Consider the following 21,230-nt stretch of genomic DNA (forward strand, 5'->3'; position numbering starts at 1 on the left):
CCGTGTCCTTCTGGGAATTATACCTGTTATTTGGTTCGTTCACAATGAAATCATTCAGCCGTGTGTTGACTCCTCAGTGGTGGCAAACCAGTGAACTTAATCACTCTCTTCAGATCAGAATTAGAGCCTCATAAAACTGCGTTACTAACTGGATTTTGAAGCTGCTTTGTTTGTTTTTTTGATATACGATGGACATGTGAGACATCCATTGATACAAGCCCACTGTAATATTTATTTCCCAGGTGTGTCTGAAGATGGAAAACCTCACGGTAAGAAATAAAAAAATTTTCATTGTGAGAAATTATTTTGTGCGTTTATTCGTTAAGCATGTGTCAAAGTCTTTGGAAATTGTATCTGTTATATAGAAGTTTAGGTTATGTGACTATCTGCTCATTTTATTTACACCAGTTTTCCTGACTGTTTTTATGACATGCAAAATTATACGGTATACAAAATATATACAGCAGTTTGAATGAGTTTGTGTATATCTATATACATTGGAAAAATACATTTTTATAATTTATTAAAATCCCATTCTATTGCAAATTCTATTATCAGCATAATAATGTCCCTATAATTAAATTCTAGATGTTTCAACAACTGAATGTTTTCAGGGTTAACTCTTTTTATTGCCAGTTAAATATACGTGACTTCTCTAGTCATCGTTTTCTAGACTTTTCCAGGTCCAGAAATCACTTTTAAAATTCCCTTCTATATTCAGATTTTCAAGATCATGAGAATCATTTAGATTAAATTAATAATAAATTAGCAAACTAAAATAAGAAATGTCAGCTAGCATCTTGATTTGTCTATTTTTATCTATTTTGTCTTATTTTAAAGCTTGTTTTGTCTTGTTTTAAATAATTTTAAGCCATCTTGTGGCCCCTTGGTCAGTCTCAGCTCCCTTTTTGAGAAGAGAACTACTATCCTAAAGTCCTAAAATTTGATGTTAAATCCCACATTTTCAGTATGGACTCTTGGACATTTGTACCCCACTTTATCTTATTTTTTTTAAATGAGCCTTTAATGTGACATTGCATAGTAATGCTTTAGTTTTTAGAAAATTAAACTGACAGTGTTTGAAGCAGTGAAATAGTAGAAGAACAGACAGACATCTAGACCTCCGTGAAACAGAATCTTGTATTTCAGTTTGAGCGTTGCCATGTATTAAAATGTTTTTTTTATCTCCCCTTTGAATAGCCAGAACAATGGCGCGAGATTGTGAACAAGAAGTTTCGCTTCCCTCCAGAGCTCCTCGGCGCCATCCGAGAGAGGAACATAAACATGGTGTCTTCGCTGCTGAAGACGGGTGACGGCATCATCCGTCAGCTGGACGACTCTGAGGACAGGCTATGGAGAGAAGCGCTGAACTTGTCCATCCGACTGGGCAATGAGGACACCATGGACACCCTTCTCCAAGGGATCAAGTTTGACTTCCGGCAGATTCACGAAGCTCTTCTGGTGGCCGTGGACACCAACCAACCTCGTGTGGTCAAGCGCCTCCTGGACCGACTGGATCTAGAGAAGGGAAACAAGATGGATGTGCGTTCTTTCGCCATGGCCATTTTTGACCACTCCATTGATGATTCCCAGTTTGCCCCTGGAGTGACACCATTAACTCTGGCCTGTCAGAAGGATCTGTATGAAATTGTAGCAATGCTCAATCAGAAAGGTCACGAAATTCCTTGGCCTCATAAAATCTCATGCGCATGTCTGGAGTGCAGTAATGGACGGCAATACGATTTGCTCAAGTTCTCGTTGTCCCGTATCAACACCTACCGAGGTATTGCCAGCCGTGCTTACCTGTCCATCACCGCTGAAGATGCCATGCTCAGCGCCTTCCGACTCAGCCGGGATCTCCGCAAGCTGTCTATGAAGGAACCTGAGTTTAAGGTTGAGGTTTTTAGATATCTTTCATTGTAGTAGAAGTTGATAAATCCTACATGGATAATATTTACAAATTGAAATTAGAATATATTATATAAAACATTCCATAATCTCATCAATTATGTGACTCTCATTTCCATTAATTTATTCAAATATACATTAAAAAAAGGACTTTGATGATCAGCATATGTGTATGTTTTAATTGTCTGTATTAAAATTGATTTAGATATTTTCTTAAGTAGAATAAAGTCTAAAAATGTTAGGGTGATACAACTGCCCTGATATCATAATGAAGAAAGAAGCCTCTTTAATATATATATTTTAAATTGTAATAATATTTCACAATATTACTGTTCTTTTCTGATTTATTTTTAATCAAATAAATGCAGGCTTGTAATGACATTCTTAAAGTTATTACTTTTTAACTTTCTCTTGAAAACAATATAAACGTTTTTCAAAACCATATGAAACCAATATGAATACAAAGAATACATTTCTAAGAAATTAGTACCTGTGTCTTGAAAGATTTAAATTTTCTTTATAGTGGTCACTCTTGTATTTGTACAATGACATATTTTTCACAACCACTGTCTCCTTTGCTTCATACAGCCTCAGTATCTTAGCCTCGAGCAGGTGTGCCAGGAATTTACAGTGGAGCTGCTTGGAATGTGCCGGAACCAAAGCGAGGTCACCACCGTCCTGAACAGCTGTGGGAATCAGGATGAGGACAGCGAGGACGAGCTGGACCAGCAGGCCTTTGAGGAGGGCATTCCAAACCTTGCTCGCTTGAGGCTTGCCGTCAACTACAATCAAAAACAAGTAGGAGCTTTAACACCCCTGAGCAAGAAACAACTGCATTGATATTTATCCATGTATTTGGCTAACCATTGGCTTCTTGTTTGTTCTGCAGTTTGTAGCCCACCCCATCTGCCAGCAGGTGCTCTCCTCCATCTGGTGTGGGAACCTTTCAGGTTGGAGGGGCAGCAGAACGGCATGGAAGCTTCTGGTGTCTTTGGGTATATTCCTGACCATGCCTATCCTTTGCCTAATCTACTGGATCGCACCAAAGTCAAAGGTTTGCCAAATATTGAAATATTCTAATAAAATATTATTTTTGCTGCTTGTTAAATTTACATAACTAAAATGAGTTAAAGCATTTTGTTTCCACTAAATGTATTTGTGTCAAATCTACTTAAATATGTCAAATTGAAGTTTACTGATTTTTTTTTAGTTCGGGCTACCTAAATCTTTTTTGTAGCATTAACTGAAACTGGGCAGTGGATTTTTTGCTTCCAGCATGTTTTGAAAATGGCTGGATCAGAGAGTAAATGTTGAAAATAAAGGTGCAACCCAATTCACGTACTTATGCAGCATTCAATGCCGTTTTGTAGTATAAATAGTGCAAGGAGTGTGTTCACTCGGAAACTTCCGAAAAGGAAAAGTGCACTTTAAATACCCGGATAATGCACTTAATTAAAAAAAAATGGAGTGTGTAACGTTAGACACTTCATGCTAATGTTGAATGACAAAATAACCTTATAGAATTAATACACTACATGATTGAGTACATAGTGCATAGTGTATAAGTGCATAGTGTATACGTGGAAAGTGTATAGTGCGTCATTTGGGACACAACTTAAGGTTTTTTTTATGTGTTTTTGAGTAGTGAAAGACCTATTAGTGTTTAATGTCTCGTGTCATTTAAAAGAGTTTCTTTTATGTTGGTTTTTTGTGGTTAGCTTTGCACTGAAGAGTAGATTGTGTGGTTAGGTTGTCAGTGGCTACAGGAATTAATAGCGTACGTTGATCCACATAATGAGTAATAGCTGTAGTTCTTGTTTATTGCAAATGTTTGTTGTGCTTGCAACAAAGGCTATTTTAAATGTAAAATAACAACCAAAAGTTATAAGTAATTAATTGTGTTATGTATTGACAAATGTTAGGTAGACTTTACCTAATTTCTTTTAGTGTGTCATAGCTGTTAGATTTAGGTAGTTGTTACTCAACAAATGGGATCAAATCTATCCAAACAAACTGAGAAATTGTTACCTAGTTTTATTGAGTAGATGCAATATAGTGAAGAGACTTTCATCTATCCATCCATTCTCCAAAACGCTTTGGAGCCTAACCCTACAGGGTCACTGGGATGCTGGATTCTATCCCTGCGTCTCGGGCCGAAGGCAGGGAAACACCCTGGACAGATGGCTAGGCCATCACAGAAATTTTCTAACAGGCTTTTTCAACTAAACCATGTTGTGGTCTAATGTTTGTCTTCTCAGATGGGGAAGACTATAAAGATCCCTGTGATTAAATTCCTCCTCCATTCGGCTTCATATATGTGGTTCCTGATCACGCTACTGGGGGAATCCATTGCCATGGAGGTGTATCGGGACAGCTTTGCCTCTCGTCAGCACACCATCCTTCACAGCTCTTTCCACATGGTCTGGGTGGTTGGTAGGTCCCAGGAAACACTTCTCGAAAAATGCTTATGAGAAATCGATTGGGATACAGTACTAGATTCATTTTTATGCAACATCTTCAACTTCATTTTTGAGCATTACAGAGAATTACTATTACAGTAGAACATTTCTTAGAAAAAATACAGAGACAGACAGTAGCACACCTGACTCTATTTACTTTTTTTAATTTATTTTTTACATTCCATCCAATAAAGTTAACTCAAAATATTTAATAAAAAAATACATATACCTGAATGGCATAAAAACTATGAGTATACACTTAACATTCATAAGTATACCAGACTGTGCAAAAAACACAAACATTTGCATAAAGTAAAAAAATTTAAGAGTAATACAACTGTTTTGATATCTTAATGAAACTATTAATATTTTATTTTTACTGTATTTCTAAGGAAAAAAAGATTTGAATAAAGCTGGTTATTAATATTTGTTAAACTGTGTCCTTCAAATCAAAGTCATATGGTCCAACCATCATGCAGAAACATGCAGGAAAAGAAACATAAAAGAAAATTATTATTGACAAGATCAATAAATCTTTTTAAAGGGATAGTTCACCCAAAAATGTAAATTCTGTCATTAATTACTCACCCTCATGCCGTTCCAAACCTGTAAGACTTTCGTTCGTCTTCGAAACACAAATGAAGATATTTTTAATGAAATCTGAGAGCTTTCTGTCCGTCCATTGACAGCCTAGATATCTTAAAACTAATCCATGTGAATCGAGCGGTTTATCTTTCAAATTTTCTTTACAATCTTTTTATGAACCTTTTGAAGTGTGAAAGTGGTAGTTGCATAGACTGTCAATGGAGGGACAGAAATCTCTCAGATTTCATAAAAATATCTTCATTTGTGTTTCGAAGATGAACGAAAGTCTTAATTAATGACCGAATTTTCATTTTTGGGTGGACTATCCCTTTAAGTCAAGGTTAGTTCAGGTTGTAAAATGTCATGTGGTGTGACTTCCCCCCCAAAATAATCTTTTTCTTTTTGATATACTGTATATTTAAAAACCATTTTGATTAAGATGTGTACACTCACTTGTAAATATAGTTCTGCATTTATATTGCTGCAGGGTCATTTTTTGAGCATTACACGTGAAACATTATAAAACAACAATATAGTAATCATTAATCATTTAAAACAGGTTTTTTCTGGTTCGAGTGTAAGGAGGTTTGGATCGAAGGCTTGAGGTCTTACTTCCTGGACTGGTGGAACTGTCTGGATGTGATGGTTCTCAGCATGTACCTGGCTTCATTCGCCCTGAGAGTGGTCATCATGCTCAAGGTCCACTTCCTCTGCCAGTTACCCGACAACCAGGATGAGTGTGTCTACTTCAACAACACTTGTGAGAGAAAATACTTTATTAAGCCTACAATATTGGCATCTGACTGGCCTACTGCAGTAACGTATTTGTGGGTTTACAGTGCGTGATGAGTGGCATCAGGAGGATCCCCAGTTCATCGCTGAGGTGCTGTTTGCAGTGACCAGCATGCTGAGTTTCACTCGCTTGGCCTACATCCTGCCAGCACACGAGTCTCTAGGTACCCTGCAGATCTCCATTGGAAAGATGATTGACGACATGATGAGGTATTCAGCTGCGACGAGACCTTATCATGTTGATTATAAAGATTAATAGTATCTTGAGAAGCACTTTGTTCAAGATACTTCTTTTTCTCTCCAGATTTATGTTCATTTTGGTGATCATTGGAACCGCCTTCCTGTGTGGCATCAACAATGTCTATGTCCCATTTATCATCTCCCCTAATCTTGGAAGGTATTTCCCAGCTAACACAAATATGTTCTTAGAACATTTTGCTAATAAGTTAATAATACCAGATAATTGAATGAAGGTTCTATTAACTTAGGTTCTATAGCTTTGAAAGAGCCTTGCATGAACATTAGCTTCAGGTTCTGAGCAGCTGCAGAAATCGAATCAATGAGCTGAATTTTGAGATAATCTATTTTCATTCACAGATTAAATGAAACCTTCAGCTTCCTCTTCTGGACAATGTTTGGTATGGCCGACCAGACCTACGTGGACATGCCTGAGTTTGTTTTGGCTGAGTTTGTTGGCAGAATCCTTTATGGCATCTACACCCTGATCATTGTCATTGTCCTTCTAAACATGCTCATTGCCATGATCACCAACTCTTTTCAGAAAATTGAGGTAAACTGGAGGAACTGACCCTGATGTAACGTGTACAGTAAAAATGCAGGCTTGGTGTTTGACTTAAACTGTTCATCCCTGTAGGATGATGCTGATGTAGAGTGGAAATTTGCCCGTTCAAAGCTCTACCTGACTTACTTCAGAGAAGGACTGACTATGCCTGTCCCCTTCAACATCATCCCCTCTCCAAAGGCCGCTTTCTATCTTTTAAGGTTGCTCAGTTTCTTATTTGATTGAGTCCATTATTAAGGACTAGGAGTTCCACCTAAAGGAGTTCCATCTAAAAGGATTTAATGTAGAATTTTTTTAGTTTCACTTAAAAAAATGGAAATATTTCTATTTATTCATCATTTTAAAAAGTGATTTATTAATGTACTATTTATTATTATATTTAACTATATGTAAAATACAACAATTAAATCAACAGCTATTTGTTCATTTGAAAATGGGTTTATTAATGTATTATTTATTATTATATATAACTAAATTTAAAATACGTTATTTAAACATAGCTATTTACAGTATGTCAAATTTGAAAAAAAAAAGGGATTAATTAATTGTTACATTTAACTTTTAAACCATTCATTAAATAAATGGCTTTTTAAATGCCACTATTATTAGTCAAGTGATAGATTTATTTGCATTTTTTAAATGATAAATTAATAAACTGATAATTTATTCCATTATTTTATTTTTAAGTGGCACTTTTTTAAGTGTGTATTTTAAACAAATTGATATTTTATTCCATTATTTTATTTCCAAGTGGCACTTTTTAAGTGTTAATTTTAAACAAATCGTAAAAGGGAAAATATTCATTTTAATCCTAATGTTTTTTCCCTTTATATTTAAGAGGAATTTTCAGGCGGATCTGCTGCTGCTGCTTCAACTGTAACTCTACTCAAGACTACCCTCCACTCACGTCTATGGTACTCTTTTCTTTCAAGATTAGAAAATACATTACTGTGCAGCATGTTGAATAAAACCCATGCTTCCATTTGCTTTGTTTGAAATGCAACACTGAAGATGCCCCCTGACGCGGGCTCAGGGGAGAACCGGATTCCCTACAGACAGCAGGTCATTCGTGCTCTGGTTCAGCGCTATATCGAATCTGCCAGGAGAGAGTTTGAAGAAGCCAAACGCAAAGGTAAGACAAGGTGTTTTTAAATCTGTTCATCATGTTTTGTTATAGACCCCATCCACTGGATCGGATTAGTTTAGTCTGTTAGTTGTCTCTATGCTAGTGTACTTGTAAAATGTTCTTTTACTTTCTCCATATATTGATAATTCATCTTGACCGCAGGGCCATGCAGTTTTTTGATCCAATCAATTGCTCTCTTGTAGTTGGTACCCCCCAGTACCAACTACAACTGACTAAGGGGCCGTTTACACAACACCATTTTCAACTAAAAATGGAAAATATTTTATGCGGTTTGGACGTTCATTTACACGACAACAGCATTTCGGAGGCCTGAAAACTTTTCGAAAATGGGTTTAAAAGTGCAAGTTCCTGAAAATGATACTGTTATCGTCTCTGTGTAAACTACAAAAACGTGAATTTGTGAACAGGACTTTATGCATTAGTTATTATAGTTACTCTGTGCTAGCTACGTTAAACTGCATTGTATGTCTTTCGTTTATTTATATATTCATTTTGCATTACTAAGACATTAAAGGGATATTTCACCGCTGGAAAGATGAATGTGTATTTAAATTGGGTCATTTATGTAGTAGAAATGTGAAATTATTTTAGAAGTTGGTGCCTTCTAGACTGAGAAAAGCCAGAAAATGTATTTTTGGCTCAAGTGGATGAAAGACAACAACTCCCAGAATGCACTTGCTTCGCTTCCCTACGAGGCCACTACCAAGCCACGCCTACCGGTCACAGAGGGCAGTATCGGAAGAAATGATACAACTAGGCTACTAGTTGACTCGAAACTGAAAAGACGCCGTTTTATCGTGAGATCCCCCTATGGATGGGTTGAAAACATGCGGAACAAGCTCCTACTACTGGCTGTAGACTCTAGCCTCTGGACAAAAAAGCCTCCGATGACGCAAAATTAAGATTTTTTTTCAGACACACAATACAGAAATCTCTCGTCTCAGGGGGACATGAGGGAGGAAAGCACGGTCATTCGAAAATACTACCGGGTTTCTACTGATACAAAGCTTAATGCTAATCGGTGAAGTATCCCTTTAAGAATAGTCAATAATAGTTATTAAACAGAAATATTAGGAGATAATAATGAACTATGTTTTACAGGTGAAACGGGCACTATTTTGAGTATTTACGCATTATATTGCAGCCGTCAGGTGGTATGAAGCTCTCAAGATTCAGTTTACAAAAAGTAAATATGAGCTGTACAAAGATGTGAACGTATTTACAAAGTTGGCATCTAATAATCACGGTAATTCCGTCATGACGCCGAAACAGGAAACACATTAACGCAGGAAATAAATCTGCTCTCTGAAAATTTTTAATGTGATTTTTGTTTTATTTTAAAGGTCCCGTTCTTTGTGATCCCATGTTTCAAACTTTAGTTAGTGTGTAATGTTGTTAGAGTATAAATAATATCTGTAAAATTATAAAGCTCAAAGTTCAATGCCAAGCGAGATATTTTATTTAACAGAAGTCGCCTACATCGAGCGGCCCGTTTGGACTACATCCCTCTACTTCCTTTTTTAATGATGTCAGTAGAACCGTTTTTTGACTAATCTCCGCCCACAGGAATGCTCCCTCAACTCTACCGAAATTCGTTTATGTACTTGCGCACTTCTAATAACTTACTGTGTTTACTCTGCTCTTACGGTGATTTTCTGAAGTAAAACTGACGCTTCATCTTTTGTGTGATGTACAATAAACTTTATTAAACACATCAGTATATGTTTGATCATCATTCAGACAGCAGACTTGTAGGGTATTAATAAATAATGGATACATGCAAGCAGATGACAAATACGTTATAATAACCGTAATTAAACTACTAAACTATACCTGTTTCATCTCTATACAGCACTCTGACTCTGTAGGCATTATTGTCCGACTCGAAATGAACACCGTTACTGAGAGTTTCTGATATTATCCTCATTCCTTGAGATGAAATTGTCCTGAGAGACTGAGCGCGAGCTCATGAAGCTCCGCCCCCTGTGTCGTGCAGCAGCAGCTCATTTGCATTTAAAGGGCACACACTAAAACAGCGCGTTTTTCTGAGCCCCAAAAAATGACAATTTAAACATGCTGTAAAAAATGATCTGTTGGGTATTTTTAGCTGAAACTTCACATACACACTCTGGGGACATCAGAGACTTATTTTACATCTTGTGAAAAGGGGCATAATACGGGACCTTTAAGTTAAAACTTTGGAAGTTTGCTGAGGCCACGCATTGAAAATGCTGAAATGATCTGTAATGTCTTTCTTGTAGATGTTGGGAACAGGATCACAGAGCTGAGTAAAGTGATCAGCCAGCTACACTCAGAAATGAAACAGATTCACACGGACATGCTTGACTACTCGGACAGCTCCAAAGCGGACCCATCAGGAGGCTCTTCTTTCCTGGGGAAGTACATCATCGGAGCCAAAAACAACTTCAAGGGCTTCAACAACGACGAGAGAAAGACTGCTCCTATACATGAGGAACACTATGCACCATTACACCATGAAGAACAAGCGGAGACTGTAGAAGAGAAGCGTGAAGAGACTGTAGACGTGCAGGAGTCACCGACCACTGACACAGAGGCAGACGGGAAGTCAAATGAAGAGCAAAGCAGTGAGACAGGAATTGATGAGGTCATCGAGATTAGCATGGAGGAGGAGGGTGCTGAGAAGAATACAGATACAGAGAATACAAGTGAGACAGTCATAGATATAGAGTCCCATTCAGACATAGAGAGTGAAGCCAGTGGAAAAAGAGAAGATGAGGCGATGACAGAGAAAGCCAAAGATAATATAGAGGAATTGAATACAGATGAGGCAACAGGAGGATCAGATCTAAAGGAAGCTGAGACAGAGGAGAATGGAGAGGTTGAGGAAAACAATGGAACGACAGAAGATATTAATGTGGATGTAGTTGAAGTCGTCAATGAGGGCATTAAGTTTGGCCTGAGCCAGATAAGCCTAGTGAGTCTTTTAGCAAAGAGGATTGAGGAAAAGCTAGAGAAGAATTTCACTTTCAGTGGAAACAAAGCTTCATCTCCAACCGGCAGCGACGACTCCCAAGACACTGGTTTTGGTTCTCAAGAATTTGAACCCTCAGCTAGTAGCCCTTAATGACGGCAATCAGTTTTTCTGAGATTAGTTCAAAACAACTAGCTTGTGAGAGCCATAAACCTAGTTTGAAAGCATTGTTTCAGTTTTTTAAGATACTAAAATGCTTTGTTACAGTGGCAACAGAAAGTATTTGGACACATTTGTCACTGAAAATGTCTTAATGTTAGGGTTACATTTGAAAACAATTTATGCTAGTGCGTTTAGCTTTTCTCAAAAGTAACTTTTAGTGAACGAAGTCCGTTCATCACATTATCTACAAACATTATTCATTTTACAGCCAGGAAGCACTTTTAATTTAGAACAAAACTATTTTTTTAATCATTTTAAAGTGTGTTTCACTTGTTCTGCAGTACTGTTCAAAAGTTTGGGGTCTGTAAGATTTTTTTTTTAAAGAAATTTATATATTTAGTCCGCAATGATGCATTAAATTGATCAAAAGTGACAGTAAAATCAATTGCAATGTTACACAAACATAATTTTACATAAATATATTACAACTTTCTGTCCATCAAAGAACTGAAGACTGGAGTAATTACCAGCACAATAATAAATTACATTTTAAAATATATTGAAATTGAAAACCATTCTTTTAAATTGTAGTATTACTGTTTTTAATGCATTTTTTTAAAATAAATGCAATCTTGGTGAGCATAAGAGACTTCTTCAAAACTCACAATGACCTCAAACTTTTAAACAGTAATGTTCTCTAAGTGACAAATATATTTTTGGGGCCACTGGATATATATATATATATATATACTGTATATATAATGTACTTTGAGAGGCATTCTGGCTTCTTGGTCTTTGAAATGAAAATATTTTATTTCTGTCATTAAAATAAACAATAAATGTGCAGTGTTCTATCTCCCATGAAGTACAGTAATTGCTTTAATATCAATTTATGTAAATGAATCTCAAAACCCTGAATACGTACATGCAGCCATGGTTTGAAATGTGCACGAGAACACATTTCTAACCCCAGAGACCTCATGCACATGTTGCAGCTTGTTCAACACCTGCTGTTTGTGACACAGCTGCTTCTCCCATGAGGCCTCCATGACTATTCATTACCCAGTCACCTGCAGCCTCAGACCCTCCCCAAGCACCTCTCCTGGAACGTCACACCTGTTCCCATAACCATACGAATATGACCAGTTACTTCACTAAGGGTAATGCTGGTGGAATTACATCAGCCAACAAAACCATCAACTAGTGTTCAAATGTATGTAAAAAAAAATATCAAAATACATTTTCATCATTTTATTTTATCAAAGCTAAACAAAACAAACGCACCCTTCCAAAAACATTACACTAAATTACCAGGATCATATTCAAAATGGCTCCAAAACCTCTTTTCAGAAATCTGAACAAAGTTTGATTTTACCAAAATTCTTTATTGTAATTGTACACAGATGGGAAAGTATAATATTATTATTCATATTAATTATTCTCTATGCCCATTATAAAAGGTTTAATACTGTACAAGAGGCAAATTGTTAACCATGCTACTGATCCTCGCTGACAGCAGAGTTCAGTTTATGAACCGCACATCACACACTCGTCCTTGTTCTCCAGCGAGCACACCATAGCGGCCATGTTGCGTTCTCTTTCTCTTTCTCTGGCTTCCTCCTCACTGCTTGTACTTTTCTGCGTCTCCTTCAGTTTCTCTTTGTTCAGAGTGAACTGGATGGGGTTGGCAGCTGGTTTAGTTCTCAGGTAGTACATTCCAGTTTTAAGACCCTGTGGAGAGATGTGTAGATGTACTATTTATCTATCAACTCTAATTCCTAAACTTCCAAGGCTCATGAAGTATCTAGTTTACCTGCTTCCAGCCGTAGAAATGCATGCTGGTCAGTTTGCCATAGTTGGGTTCAGCAATGTGAATGTTGAGGGACTGGCTCTGGTCGATGAAGGCTCCTCGATCTGCAGCCATCTTTAAGATAGTCTTTTGAGAGATCTCCCACACCGTCTTATACAGCTCCTTCAGGTCATCTGGTATTGTGGGAATGCTCTGCAAAAAGAAGGACGTTTAGAAAGTGATACAAAGCGAAAAGAAAAAAGTAATCTGAATTGGAAATGACGACTAACCTGGATGGATCCGTTCTGAGAAATTAGCTGGTTTTTCATTTCCTCGTTCCAGAGTCCTCTTTCTGTGAGGTCTTTGAGAAGATGTGGGTTCACGATCTAGAGGTAAACGAAACCCACTAGTTAATGATGTGCAAAGACATCAGTTTTTCTTGCAAACGGTCACTGTAACGTCAAGCCCACCTGAAACTCTCCAGACAGAACTCTGCGTGTGTAGATGTTGCTGGTGTAGGGCTCGATTGACTCATTGTTGCCCAGGATCTGAGCTGTGGAAGCAGTGGGCATGGGAGCCAGCAGCAGACTGTTACGCACACCATGCCTAGGGAGAAAAACAATAATAAATATTAGGGCTGCCCCCGACTAAAGATTTTTCTAGTCGACTAGTCATTCATGCAAGCCATTAGTTAACAATCACACATTTATATTAATTTAATTCATTAAATATTGAGAATACTTAAACAAAATGAGCATTTTATATATAGGTGTAATATAGCTCATAATATAGCCCAGCCCATAAATCTTGCCCACAAAGCACCAGCCATATGCCGGGAAAAAATAGCAAAGAGATATTTAAGTATTTATTAATTATAAACAAGTTGACGATGCTGACTCCCTATCTCCGCAGTATAGTGGCATTATCGTTTATATATATATATATATATTTTTTTTTTTAAACAAATTCAAATTATTATTACTTAAATATAATAATTTAAAACATTTTCCAGTGACAGTTTTTTACATTCCCTGACATTTCCAGGTTGTCTATAGGATTTTTGGGATTATGAATGAGCAATTACTAACTTTGCGATCTTCTCCTTGAGTGCCGCCCAGTCCCACAGGTCTGTAGGTGTCTTTTCCCACATATCATACTGCAGGATCTGTGAAATCACACCAGGAACAATTAGAGCTCTGGAAATCTCAACTAATATCAGATTTCCTTAAACTAGAACATCTAACTTACGCCCTTGCTCACAGGAGACCCAGGGTAGGTTTCATACGGTCCAAGTTCCGCAGCCAGCTCACAGCTGGACTCCAAGGCAGCGTAGTAGATGGTCTCAAAGATCTGTGTGTTGAGGAGTTGAGCCTCTGCGCTCTCGAAGGGGAAGCGCATGAGAATGAAGGCGTCGGCCAGACCCTGAACACCAATACCGATGGGCCTGTGGCGCTTGTTGGAGTTCTCTGCCTGTCGATTGAGAGAGACGATCAAACTCTGCAGCGATTACAATAATGCAGGATGGCTAAAACACAATAAACAGCACTTCACCTCTTTGACTGGGTAGTAGTTGATATCAATGATTTTGTTCAGGTTCCTCACAATGACCTTTGTAACAGAGGCCAACTTCTTGAAGTCAAACGTTCGCTCTGAGGTGACGTACATGTTAAGTGCAATGGATGCCAGGTTGCAGACAGCCACCTACAAGAGAGTTTGGTTCTTCATGAATGCACTTTCCAATAGAGTCAACATGTCATGTGACTGAAAGTAAGCTATATTAGGCTATAATACTTTGTATAGGTATTCTGCACTCTCCCCACCTCGTCGTGACTGGTGTACTCTACGATCTCTGTGCACAGGTTACTGGATTTGATGGTGCCCAGGTTCTGCTGGTTGCTCTTGCGGTTGCAGGCGTCCTTGTAAAGCATGTAGGGTGTGCCGGTCTCTGTCTGAGACTCGATGATGGCATGCCACACCTGCTGAGCTTTCACCACACGCTTAGCTTTGCCCTCCCGCTCATAACTAAAACAAAAGATCACTGAATGATTAATAAACAATGACTTTCATAGTTTTACAGTAGTAGAATTAATATTTTCACACCTTGTGTAGAGCTTCTCAAATTCCTCTCCCCAGCACTCATCCAGCCCAGGACAGTCACTGGGGCACATCAGAGACCAGTCCTACATGGGATAGGAGGAGCCACATGAGTTTTTATTCTTAAAATGAAGCATTTGAACTAAATTGGATTGTTTATATATTGGTTTTGTATCCATAAACACAACCATTCAAAAGTTTGGGATCTGTACGATTTTGTAATGTTTTAGAAAGAAGTCTCGTGTTCACCAAGGCTGCATTTATTAATTAAAAATGCAGTAAAACAGTAATACTGTAAAATATTACAGCTTTACAAAAACCATTTTCTATTTTTATAGATTTTTAACAAATTTATTTCTGTGATGGTAAAGCTAATTTTTTAGCATCATTAGTCACATGATCCTTCAAAAAAATCATTCTAATTTGCTGCATAAATCAATCTTCTTATCAATGTTGAAAACAGGATTCTTTGATGAATAGAAAGATATATGAAGACATCTGATGTTTTAAATATATCAAATTATTTAAGTTTAAAGTGTGCTCACCCCATTGGTCTCCACTCTCTTCATGAACAGATCAGGGATCCAGAGGGCGTAAAACAGATCTCTAGCTCGCTGTTCCTCTTTTCCAGTATTCTTTTTGAGCTCTAGGAAGTCAAAAATGTCAAAATGCCAGGGCTCCAGGTACATGGCAAAAGCTCCTGGTCTCTGAGTGAGGAGGACAGAAAACGTCAGTAATTCAAGACAAACTTAACCCTCCTTAAATATCACACGTACAATGCCTTACCTTATTTCCTCCTTGGTCCACATAGCGAGCTGTGTTGTTGTAGACACGAAGCATAGGAACCAGGCCATTTGAGTTGCCATTTGTCTACATGACAAAAGACATTAAGTAAACCCAACTGCTTAATTTTAAAGTACCATGGGAATGAATCTAAAGCAGAGGATGAAGAAAGCTCACCCCTGCGATGTAGCTGCCAGTGGCTCTAATGCAGCTCACTGCCACCCCGATACCTCCGGCAGACTTAGAGATGAGGGCACACTGCTTCAGTGTGTCATAGATCCCTTCAATACTGTCATCTTTCATAGCAAGCAGGAAGCAACTAGACATTTGACAAAAGGAAGTTGCTTGTATTACGCATACAGTAGTCTACGGACTTTGCAAACAGTAAATAGGAAAACATTTGTTTTGAAAAACTGCCCCCTTGTGTCTGTTTGCTGTATAGTCACTAGGTTTTCCTGGCGCTCACCTGGAGAGCTGTGGCCGGTTGGTGCCAGCGTTAAAGAGTGTAGGAGAAGCATGAGTGAACCACTTCTCAGACAGCAGGTTGTAGGTTTCAATAGCTGCTGCAATGTCCTCCTTATGGATGCCCACGGACACTCTCATCAGCATGTGCTGTGGGCGCTCAGCGACTGAAAACAGAAGCGGTCAAGGTGTCACAGGAATGCTTTCCATTCAGGTCAGTCTCTTTGTTCTTCTTCACCTCACTTTCATTTCCTTAATTTAAAAAATGCAATCTACCACTTCTTATTTTGGTCTTTTTTTTACGGTTTTCTATTTTTTTTCCTGTTCTCTCCATTAGGGCTGTGCCGGTAAATTTGACAACCGCAACATGGTGGCAAAGTAGCACCGGCTTTGATACGCTAAACACTTTCAGTATGTGAATGCTGTTTTACGTGACCATTATGACACAAGTGAAGCACAAAGCTTTGTTTACAAAAGGAATAATAGGTTAGCAATTAAATGTTACATCGCAGCCACAGAAACATTTGGATTCATGCAGAATGAGAGGTACACGAGCCCATATATTTAAGCCAGTAGTGCATTGTTTCACTGACGGAAGTGTATATTATATATATATATATATATCCACCCCCATACCCACACCCCAACCACTGCCAGCATTTGGTCCATTACCACCACGGTGGTAAAAAAAAAAACAAAAAAAAAAACCTGCCATCGTCACAGCCCTACTTCTCCATTTCCTGTCATCATTTGACCATTTTATTTGCATACAGTGGATTTCATTTAACTAACCCTTTCTATTGATCTTCAGCAGATACGAGCGCTCCAATGTCTAAAAGAGATGAGAATGAGATTAACATCACAAAATGACTTTCAGGAAAGTATTAGTGTATATTTTTTTACATATTCTCTCATTTCAGAATTACCTTGAAGCCAAAGAAGTTGTAAGAGAAATCTCGGTCAAATATGATGGCTGAGTTGAGGCGCTATGGAAATAAGGAAAAAACACATTAATTACAAATACTTAACCCAAAATGTGACTTTGTGGGAAAAAAATAAAATAAAAAAAAGAAGAGAAAAGTGCATATCATACTTACATCTTTGTTGGCCAAAACAATATCAAGGGTTTCTTTTGAAATCATAGGCGAGTGGCGGCTGTTCAGGGGATTCACATAGTTGTAGAGGTCCTCCATAACATCTATAATTGGAGGTAAGCAAGCAAATTAAAGGCATTAATTCATTATAGATTGTGAAGTGCCACATTGATATGAAACGGGTGATGCATGGCCACTCACCACTGAAGACCTTCTTAGTTTCTTTGTGCAGGTTGGACACAGCGATGCGGGCTGCTAGGATGGCATAGTCAGGGTGTTTGGTGGTGAGGGTGGCAGTGATCTCAGCAGCCAGGGTGTCCAGCTCTACTGTGGTCACGCCGCTGTAAAGGCCCTGAATCACCTTCATTGTGATCTGAGTCTGCAAAGAAAAACCATGCGACTTAGTGTCAGAGCTTTACATTTGGATTCTTGGAAGATGCTTCTTTAATGAAATGACTTAATACGGTCCATATGGAAGACCTAGAGAGAACAGGATGTTATGCAAGTTTCTAAGCATTGTTTGAGGGTGGCCAGTACAGTGTGATTAAATTTTACAAGGGCGTTGGCTCTTCTAACAGAAGTTGGAAGTGGCCTGTTATGAATGACTAAGGCCTGGTTTCACAGACAGGGCTTAGATTAAGCCAGAATTAGGTCTCAGTTTAATTAGGTCATCCAAGTAGCTTTTATAAACGTGCCTTAGAAAAACATTACTGGTGAGCATCTTGAGACAAAACAATGATACTGACATATTTTAAGATATGTCAGTGCAAGTTGCTTTCAGTTAAGACCGCTCAAACATGCATTTTAGTCCAGGATTAGGCTTAAAGGAGAACTCCGGTCAATTTTAACATTGAGCTCATTTTTTTGTACATTTGGAGTGCTGTCAATACAGAGAACAACGACAAAAATCGGTGTTGCCTACACCGAGTTATTCTATTTTTAAAATTTGCACCCTATTGACTTCAATGGGGCAAGTAGTAAGCCTGCTTTTAGCCTCTTAACATCCTTGATGTGTCATTACAAGTGCACAGAAAATGTGAGTGATTCCTTCCGAGTGAACACGGGTGAATCTGACTGCAGTAGATGTTAGAGATATTAATAAAAATGAAGTTAATTCAGCCAGCGCTCATACCTCTGTTTACATCCTGTTTTTGGTGGAAGTCCATAGTAATCGATTGTCGAGTTCACGCGCGTGATCATAGGCACTAAACCTATGCGCGTGAACTCGACAATCAATTACTATGGCCTTCCACCAAAAACAGGATGTAAACAGAGGTATGAGCGCTGGCTGAATTAACTTCATTTTTATTAATATCTCTAACATCTACTGCAGTCAGATTCACCCGTGTTCACTCGGAAGGAATCACTCACATTTTCTGTGCACTTGTAATGACACATCAAGGATGTTAAGAGGCTAAAAGCAGGCTTACTACTTGCCCCATTGAAGTCAATAGGGTGCAAATTTTAAAAATAGAATAACTCGGTGTAGGCAACACCGATTTTTGTCGTTGTTCTCTGTATTGACAGCACTCCAAATGTACAAAAAAATGAGCTCAATGTTAAAATTGACCGGAGTTCTCCTTTAAGCCTCGTCTGTGAAAGCGGGGAAAATTGTATTATGTGACTAGGCCAAGGGTTTTCAAATTGGATGCGGGGAGGAGTTCCCTTGCACAGGGAAAATCATATTTGGAGCCGCGGCATCTAAAAGATTGGAAACCCCTGGACTAGGCAATGGTTGACCGTGGAAAGGGATAATTTTGATAACTTACAGGATCGACAAATTCAGAGTTGAGTCCATAGCAAAGTTTCTGGATGCGTGATGTGATTTTGTCGAACATAACACGCTCCTGGCGCCCATCTGAGACAAGAAAAACATCAGATAAATAAAAATGACCCATTTAGAATATTAAGTCAAATATAATAACACCCATAATAAAGAATACATGGACATGATATGAAATGAAAATAAAGACATGAAATGTGCATAAAATATGCTGCTCGTGAGTGTGGCATAACAACTTTAAGCTATTATAACCTGTAACGTCACGATATATGTATTTTTAGCATTACAAGTTATGACCTAGTTAATAAAGCGGTTGGCGCCAACTTTGAGTTAACAAAGAGAACAGCTAGTCGGCTGCTAACATAAATACATATTCTCAAAGATTAAGTTAAGTAGTTGGAAAAGTCAATATAATAACACACAGCAAATAATTCTGCGACTTTATCCAATACTTCAAATTAACTCAACAGATTTACATTCTCTTTACGTGTAGACATTGAAACACGATTAAGGTCAATAAATGTTTGTTTTGCAGACTTGCCATCACTATAGTTTTGATAAGAACAATACAGAAACAGTAACGTTAGTTACACTTATATTAGCATTTAAATAGTAATTTTTTTACTATATTGCAAATGAACAGGTACTTGAAGGATGAGTGGGACTTTACCTCGCTTGATCACGTGCATGATTAAGGTCTCTGGTAGAGAGCACAGCCAAAAAAAAAGAAGCAAAAATACACAAATAGTAGCTGTTATTTGTGGATAAAGTGTTGTTCTGCTGGCCGGCTTCTCAGCTGCTCCTACAGACAGTTGTTATGAACAAGTGCTGAGCGCGAAACACGAACCCGCCAGAACGCTCTTCATCACCTTCCGGAACAAGAATCTTAGCCAATGGGCTTTCGCTCCTTCTTCTTCTTCGTCATCAAATTTATTAGACAACGGAAAAGAGTGATGTAACATTATTATCGTTAGCTTACATAAAATAAAATAAATATCGATACGAATATGAAACATCATATAACTTACCAGCTGAAAATACCTACATACAGAGGTTTAAAATGTACGTTGTACTTAAGTTAAAGTACAGATAAGTTACTCAAAAATGTTACTAATTTAAAAGTCTAAATACCTAGCAGAAATACTTCTTAAAAAGGTATATATTTAATTAGCCTTACGTATTTAAAAGTAAAAAATTAAATACTTTTGTCTCCTCACTTTAGTATTTTATTTTTTAATTATTGAGGAAAGATTTAAGGCATTATGACGTGTACTTTTAAGACTACATGAAATTGTAAGAGTAGGAAGTATAATTGTTTTCCCTTGTAAATGTTATTGAATAAAACTATTCGGTTTTATTCCCCGGTTTAAAAAAACAACAGTTTTTATGCAATATTGCAGTATTTATTATAAATGATTTATCCACGCAAATCATATTTAAAATTCAAATGTAAAGTTCCCTCGTAATCTTTAATCAAAATAACTTCCTCTCCTTCTTGCAGCGTTATCTTTTCTCTGATGGCACGAGGGCGGGACAACCTGTCACTCACATGACATCACAGCAATAGCAAACCACAATATATTCCCGATGGACAAAACCAAGTCCCGTCATACATTTTTTTTTCTAGTTGGAGAAGCTGTTTCACTCAGATATTTTTTAATAGATCGCAACTTCCATTTCATGCCGCCTTTAATAAGACACCCTCTATATTAATCCAGAGGGAATGAATGAACATGCTGTCATTACAACTGTTGTCCAATGGGGTACACTGGTTGCTTGAAAAGATGTCTGAAAGAAAGTATTTTGATTCTGTACAAAACAAAATACACATGGATAAAATAACTGGGACACACCTCTTAGTTATTAGTTCAGGCATTTCAATCAGACCCATAACCACATGTGCATAAAACATTTACAAACATTTGTTAAAATAATGGGTAGTTCTGAGGAGCTCAGTGAATTCAAGTGTGGTACTGTGATAGGATGCCACTTTTGCAATAAGTCAGTTCATGAAATGTTATCCCTGCTAGACATTCTACAATCAAGTAAGTGGTATTATTGGATAGTGGAAGTGTTAGGTACAGCAGCAACTCAGCCATGAAGCAAAAGACCATGTAAAGTCACAGAGCGGGGTCACTGAGTGCTGAGGCGCATGGTGTGTAAAAGTCACCAAAGTTCTGCTGATTTCATATTAGCGGAAAAGTAATATCAGCACAAAAACTGTGCGGCGGGAGCTTTGTGGAATGGGTTTCCATGGTCGAGCAGCTTCATGAAAGCCTCACGTTAACAAGTACAATGCCAAGCGTCGGATGGAGTGACGTAAAACATGCCACCACTGGACAGCAGTGGAAACATGTTCTGGAGTCATGAATAACACTTCTCTGTTTTGCAATCTGATGGGCGAGTCGGTGTTTGGC

At 37.9% G+C, this 21,230-nt stretch overlaps 2 protein-coding genes across 2 annotated transcripts; one reads left to right on the plus strand and one right to left on the minus strand.

Moving 5' to 3' along the window:
• Positions 1-254: 254 nt before the first annotated feature.
• On the plus strand, positions 255-10,799 carry trpc2b (transient receptor potential cation channel subfamily C member 2b; the record flags this gene model as incomplete). The annotated part of the gene is made up of 13 exons (XM_081391476.1): positions 255-269; positions 1,201-1,893; positions 2,497-2,706; positions 2,798-2,962; positions 4,167-4,341; positions 5,512-5,712; positions 5,792-5,954; positions 6,049-6,141; positions 6,342-6,534; positions 6,619-6,746; positions 7,385-7,457; positions 7,558-7,678; positions 9,955-10,799. 13 exons carry the CDS (start codon positions 255-257, stop codon positions 10,797-10,799), a joined length of 3,075 nt encoding a protein of 1,024 aa, XP_081247602.1.
• A 1,373-nt stretch (positions 10,800-12,172) lies between these two features.
• rrm1 (ribonucleotide reductase M1 polypeptide) lies at positions 12,173-20,329 on the minus strand. Its single transcript, XM_081390059.1, has 20 exons — positions 19,842-20,329; positions 19,484-19,726; positions 18,800-18,888; positions 17,232-17,409; positions 17,034-17,134; positions 16,863-16,922; positions 16,729-16,768; positions 15,941-16,103; positions 15,652-15,793; positions 15,478-15,561; positions 15,237-15,398; positions 14,698-14,777; positions 14,418-14,619; positions 14,149-14,298; positions 13,846-14,067; positions 13,686-13,762; positions 13,068-13,203; positions 12,888-12,983; positions 12,622-12,810; positions 12,173-12,539 (listed from the first exon to the last, which is right to left on the minus strand). Exons 2-20 carry the CDS (start codon positions 19,500-19,502, stop codon positions 12,336-12,338), a joined length of 2,394 nt encoding a protein of 797 aa, XP_081246185.1. The 5' UTR covers positions 19,503-19,726; positions 19,842-20,329; the 3' UTR covers positions 12,173-12,335.
• Between the last annotated feature and the right edge of the window lie 901 nt (positions 20,330-21,230).

Source organism: Scardinius erythrophthalmus (assembly GCF_964197995.2).
Source record: "Scardinius erythrophthalmus genome assembly, chromosome: 17".
NCBI lineage: Eukaryota > Metazoa > Chordata > Actinopteri > Cypriniformes > Leuciscidae > Scardinius > Scardinius erythrophthalmus.